Source organism: Dreissena polymorpha, chromosome 12, assembly GCF_020536995.1.
Source record: "Dreissena polymorpha isolate Duluth1 chromosome 12, UMN_Dpol_1.0, whole genome shotgun sequence".
Classification (NCBI taxonomy): Eukaryota; Metazoa; Mollusca; class Bivalvia; order Myida; family Dreissenidae; genus Dreissena; species Dreissena polymorpha.
The window spans coordinates 76,129,202-76,135,201 of NC_068366.1; the positions used below are offsets into that span (position 1 = coordinate 76,129,202).

At 37.6% G+C, this 6,000-nt stretch overlaps 1 protein-coding gene across 1 annotated transcript in view; it reads right to left on the reverse strand.

Moving 5' to 3' along the window:
• LOC127853726 (rapamycin-insensitive companion of mTOR-like) overlaps positions 1 to 6,000 on the reverse strand; it is a 78,029-nt gene that overhangs the window by 22,439 nt on the left and 49,590 nt on the right. Inside the window, exons 21-25 of the mRNA XM_052388469.1 lie at positions 5,178 to 5,342; positions 3,965 to 4,120; positions 3,620 to 3,726; positions 3,191 to 3,278; positions 417 to 512 (exon numbers count right to left, since the gene is read on the reverse strand). Coding sequence (XP_052244429.1) covers positions 417 to 512; positions 3,191 to 3,278; positions 3,620 to 3,726; positions 3,965 to 4,120; positions 5,178 to 5,342 — 612 coding nt within the window. The remainder of the gene's footprint in view (positions 1 to 416; positions 513 to 3,190; positions 3,279 to 3,619; positions 3,727 to 3,964; positions 4,121 to 5,177; positions 5,343 to 6,000) is intronic.

The window sequence follows — 6,000 nt, forward strand, 5'->3', positions numbered from 1 at the left end:
AAGATTCTTAAGTTTTTCAAAACAACCAATTATTCCTTTTTAAAATGTTCACCGGCCGTCAACCTTCTTTCTCATGTAGCTCAGGAAATCTACCAATACATACTGAATAAAATGTATTTTTTCACATTATTTGAACCGCTTCATGAGAAAGCTTGGCTTAATGCATGCGCAAATAGTATTGTCCCATATAAACCTTGCAGTCCACAGAGAGAACCCCAGGCTGACACTTTCCGCTTGTATGGAATTTTTTCATCAAAGGAAGTCTCTTCTATACAAAAAATCAAGTCTTGGCGGAATAAGTCATCTCAGATTAGCATTTGCGGACTGCACACTCTAATCTGGGAAGACCCTTTACACAGATGCTTTAAGCCCAGTTTTCCCAAAACTCCTTTAAATCAGTTGCCATGGTAACCTACCACTGCCCAGAGTGCAGTTTTCATCTCTAAGACATCTGCCTCTGACTTCAGTTCCTCACAGCTACGCACAACCTCAAAGTAGTCCCCAACATATGTCTGCAAGTAGAAATCAGCAGAAAAGTAAGGTACATGAAAAGGATTTGATTTTACTAAATTCTCTCAAGACTCTCTTTTTTTGGTCCAGCTTTTAACAGCATGCAATAATGTATATGAGCATTGCTCTGCTAGAACAGGGCTTAATGCATGTGCCAAAAGTGTCATCCAAAATTAGGGACAACACCATCCTCTTTTTATGTTTTTGTTTTGTTTAAAGGAAGTCTCCTTCCTTTTAGCAAACATCCGGTTTAGACATAAAGTGTTGTACTTTTAACCTGATAAGCATGTACAGACTGCACGGGATAATCTGTGATGACACTTAAGCCACATGAATAAAGCCCCATTTTCTCAGAGCAAGGCTTATATTACTAGTATTCTAGATTTTTGCTCAGTTAAACATTTGCAGCTATGACTAAAGTTTTGCCATAATGCGACTTATGACCTGTACCACTCTGTAAGCTATGTTTTAGGGCCAATAAGTCAGGAATATCCCTCTTTAAGCTATGTTTAAGGGCGAATAACTCATGAATACCACTCTGTAAGCTATGTTTAAGGGTGAATAACTCAGGAATACCGCTCTTTTAGCTATGTTTAAGGGTGAATAACTCAGGAATACCACTCTTTTAGCTGTGTTTAAGGGCGAATAACTCATGAATACCACTCTGTAAGCTATGTTTAAGGGTGAATAACTCAGGAATACCACTCTGTAAGCTATGTTTAAGGGCAAATAACTCAGGAATACTGCCTTGTCAGCTATGTTCAAGGGCAAAGAACTCAGGAATACCTCTATGTAAACTATGTTAAAGGGCAAATAACTCAGGAATACTGCTTTGTCAGCTATGTTTAAGGTTTAAGAACTCAGGAATACCGCTCTGTAATAGTGCAAATAACTCAGGAATACCGCTCTGTTAGCTTTGTTTGAGGGCAATTCACTCAGGAACACCGCTTTGTCAGCTATGTTTAAAGGAAAATAACTCAGGAATACCGCTCTTTTAGCTATGTTAAAGGGCAAATAACTCATGAATACTGCTCTTTTAGCTATGTTCAAGGACAAATAACTCAGGAATACTGCTCTGTTAGCTATGTTTAAGGGCAAATAACTCAGGAACACCGCTGTGTCAGCTATGTTTAAGGGAAAATAACTCAGGAATACCGCTCTTTTAGCTATGTTTAAGGGAAAATAACTCAGCAATACTGCTCTGTTAGCTATGTTTAATGGCAAATAACTCAGGAATACCGCTCTGTTAGCTATGTTTTAGGGAAAATAACTCAGTAATACCGCTCTGTTAGCTATGTGAAAGGGCAAACAACTCAGGAATACCGCTCTGTTCGCTATGTTTAAGGGTAAAATAACTCAGGAATACCGCTCTTTTAGCTATGTTCAAGGGTAAAATAACTCAGGAATACCGCTCTCTTCGCTATGTTTAAGGGTAAAATAACTCAGGAATACCGCTCTTTTAGCTATGTTTAAGGGTAAAATAACTAAGGAATACCGCTCTTTTAGCTATGTTTAAGGGTAAAATAACTCAGGAATACCGCTCTGTTAGCTATGTTTAAGGGTACAATAACTCAGGAATACCGCTCTTTTAGCTATGTTCAAGGGTAAAATAACTCAGGAATACCGCTCTGTTAGCTATGTTTAAGGGTAAAATAACTCAGGAATACCACTCTTTTAGCTATGTTTAAGGGTAAAATAACTCAGGAATACCGCTCTGTTAGCTATGTTCAAGGGTAAAATAACTCAGGAATACCGCTCTTTTAGCTATGTTTAAGGGTAAAATAACTCAGGAATACCACTCTTTTAGCTATGTTTAAGGGTACAATAACTCAGGAATACCACTCTGTTAGCTATGTTCAAGGACAAATAACTCAGGAACACCGCTCTGTTAGCTATGTTTAAGGGAAAATAACTCAGGAATACCACTCTGTAAGCTATGTTCAAAGTCAAATAACTCAAGAATACCACTCTGTTAGCTATGTTTAAGGGAAAATAACTCAGCAATACCGCTCTGTTAGCTATGTTTAAGGGGAAAATAACTCAGGAATACCGCTCTTTTAGCTATGTTTAAGGGAAAATAACTCAGAGAATACCGCTCTGTTAGCTATGTTTAATGGCAAATAACTCAGGAATACCGATGTTTCAGCTATGTTTAAGGGCAAATAACTCAGGAATACTGCTTTGTAAGCTATGTTTAAGGGCTAATAACTAAGGAATACCGCCTTTTCGGCTATGTGTAAGGGCAAATAACTCAGGAATACCGCTCTGTAAGCTATGTTTAAGGGCAAATAACTCAGGAATACCACTCTGTAAGCTATGTTTAAGGGCTAATAACTAAGGAATACCGCCTTTTCGGCTATGTGTAAGGGCAAATAACTCAGGAATACCGCTCTGTAAGCTATGTTTAAGGGCAAATAAATCAGGAATACCGATGTGTCAGGTAAATTTAAGGGCAAATAACTCAGGAATGTGTGGATCAATTGTCATAAAAATATTGTCTTAAACAAGTAAACTTTATATTGATGATAATTTGAAGTTTTATGTTTAATTCATTAGGAACATTGGAAGAAGTTCTCTCCATTTAATCATAATATCTTATGAGGAACAACCAAGCATTTCACAGAGTGACACCAATATATCCCCTCTCAAACTTGTTTGCGGGTGTGCAATAGTGACTGACCTGTTGCTTGAGAAGATTAAAGCTGTCTTTGTGCTGTACAAGCTGACTGTACAGGTGGGTGGGCACATACACGTCCAGCTTCTTCCGTCTACAACAGTCCATGTGTGAGTGGTGTAAATGAAATAACAGTTAATTTCTTGTAAAAATAAACTGCAAAATCATTATTATTAGTGGGACATTTTATAAACACATCGGAAAATAACCAATGTATGTTCCTCATTTTTTTCCAAAGTCAGAATGAACAAAATGTACATGTCCACATATAAGTTACTTTTTGAAAAACGAAATTTCATGTTGACAAAAATAAAAGAGTTTAAGGTATTTAATTCAATTTTACATATCAAATCATTTTGTTCTGTTTGCGTTCCCATTTCAAACGGGGGCAGAAGAAGGGGTGGGGGCAATTATGTAGCCAGCATGACAACATACCTTTTATTTGACCGACGTGTGTAGGAGCCTTCGTAGGTCTTCTCGTACGTTGTCAAAGCCTCATTTAGTAGCTCTTCCACAAAGGACACGTACTTGGTATTGTATGTCTGAAAAAAATTCAATCAAACATGTCCAATAACATGGTCTCCAGACAAGCACCTGTTAGAAAATCAAGTCACTGAACAGCAAATGGGCAAAAAATCCAGGTATGGCATTCACCCAGACCAAAATGCATTCCAAACATGAGAGTGATCCAGTGATATTTCACAACCCTGACATCTATGTCATCCAACTCAGTGATCCAGTGATATTTCACAACCCTGATATCTATGTCATCCAACTCACGTTGTGCCACTTGGTGAGCTCGTTCATAGTGTAGTTGGCCTCAGTGAGGAACTTAAAGCCAGCCTGCGTGGACATGTAGCGACATAACATCATCATCCCCTTGTCTCCCAGGTGCAGCAAGTTTGGCTTCAGCTTTATCACCTCATCCAAGTTCTCCTGTGAGAAAAGCAAAAAATAATCGTGTTAACAGTTCTAGTTGGGAGAAATTTCAAAGGGCCACTTATACATATTTTTCAGAGGAAGGATGATAATTTAAGGAAGTTTAACTGTAAGAAATTTCAAGGAATAATTTTACAGTTTTAGCTGTGAGGAAAATCAACTACAGTTTTATAGAAATACATGTAAAGAATAATAGAAAGCAGTTTAACAGATTAAGCTGCAAGGAATTTAAAGAGGCATCATACAGATATAGCCGCGGCGAATTTTAAAGGACTGTTTTACAGAATTAGCTTGGAGATGTTTAAAAGGAGCGTTTTATAGATTCTAATGTTCATCATGTAATTGTTCATCTAGCAATGCTAGGATAGCACATACCTTATGCAAAGTTAAAATATTGACATATATATGTCATTTTTCCAGTTGACTGATACCCTGTTGAGACATACCCTAGTAAATTGTTTTACACACAAAAGGCATGATAAACATCAAAATAATTATATTTTGCGACCAAAACCAGAAAACACACCAGGCAATAAAAATACCCTAACTGTCCTCCCCCTTACTAACAATAACAAAAAATTTCTTTATTAAATATATCTAACATAGTAAAGAACTGTGTGTGAAACCATGTGGACATTGAAAATGAGGAAATCAATAAAAGGAGGAGAAAACACGATCCTGCACAATCACATACTCCAGAAACATATTTGACAGAGTATCACTCTGAAGCGTTTTTTTTTTTTTAATTCAGACCTGCTCCCAATTTCAAAAAGTATAGATTTTTCACAAATTACTCCCTAAAAGTGCCAACTGAAGGTTTCCAAATTAAAAAAAAAAAAAAAAAAAAAATTGCAACGTTTATTTCATTACCCTTTCAAGCTCTATGAGTTAAACTTTCATTAAATATAATATTGACAACACTTTTATTCTCAATTTGAAAGTATTTGCAAGCAAAAAACAACACAAATTTCAAATTAAAATTAAAATTATGCTAATTTTCATTCTTCAAAGGTCTCTGTCTATATCCCCAAAACGGTGAAAAAACTGCTCTGACCTTGAGTTCACATGCCTCCTCCAGCACTGTGAGCGCAGTCATGGCAACACTAAGGCTCTGGTCATACAGCTGACCCACCAACCGCTCAATACCCCAACCGGAGAAGCCGTGCATCTTGGCCCGCAACAGGACTCGCATGAACTTGGTGGCATATAGCCTGCCAGACTGAAACAAAACAGGACTCCCATGAACTTGGTGGCATATAGCCTGCCAGACTGAAACAAAACAGGACTCCCATGAACTTGGTGGCGTATAGCCTGCCAGACTGAAACACAACAGGACTCACATGAACTTGGTGGCATATAGCCTGCCAGACTGAAACAAAACAGGACTCGCATGAACTTGGTGGCGTATAGCCTGCCAGACTGAAACACAACAGGACTCCCATGAACTTGGTGGCGTATAGCCTGCCAGATTGAAACACAACAGGACTCGCATGAACTTGGTGGCGTATAGCCTGCCAGATTGAAAAACAACAGCACTTGCATAAACTTGTTTGCGTATAGTCTGTCAGACTGAAACAAAAATGGTGGCATATAGCCAGCCAGACTGAAACAATCAACATGGAATTGCTTTGTGCTGTGGTTGTACTTAAAACAAAGAAAACTTTTAAAATCAATCCTATCTGAAGATAAGATATCAAACTTGTTGCAAAATATGCCTGTGTAAACTTCTGGTATCAAGTTTGATTATTTTAAGATTCAAACTTGTTTGAGTTAGAAAATGGACAACCTTGCAAATTTCTAATTATTCAAAGGCCATAATTCAGATGTGCTTCAGGTGGTCTGACTGGTTATTGTACATGGCCACTTTTTTATGATTG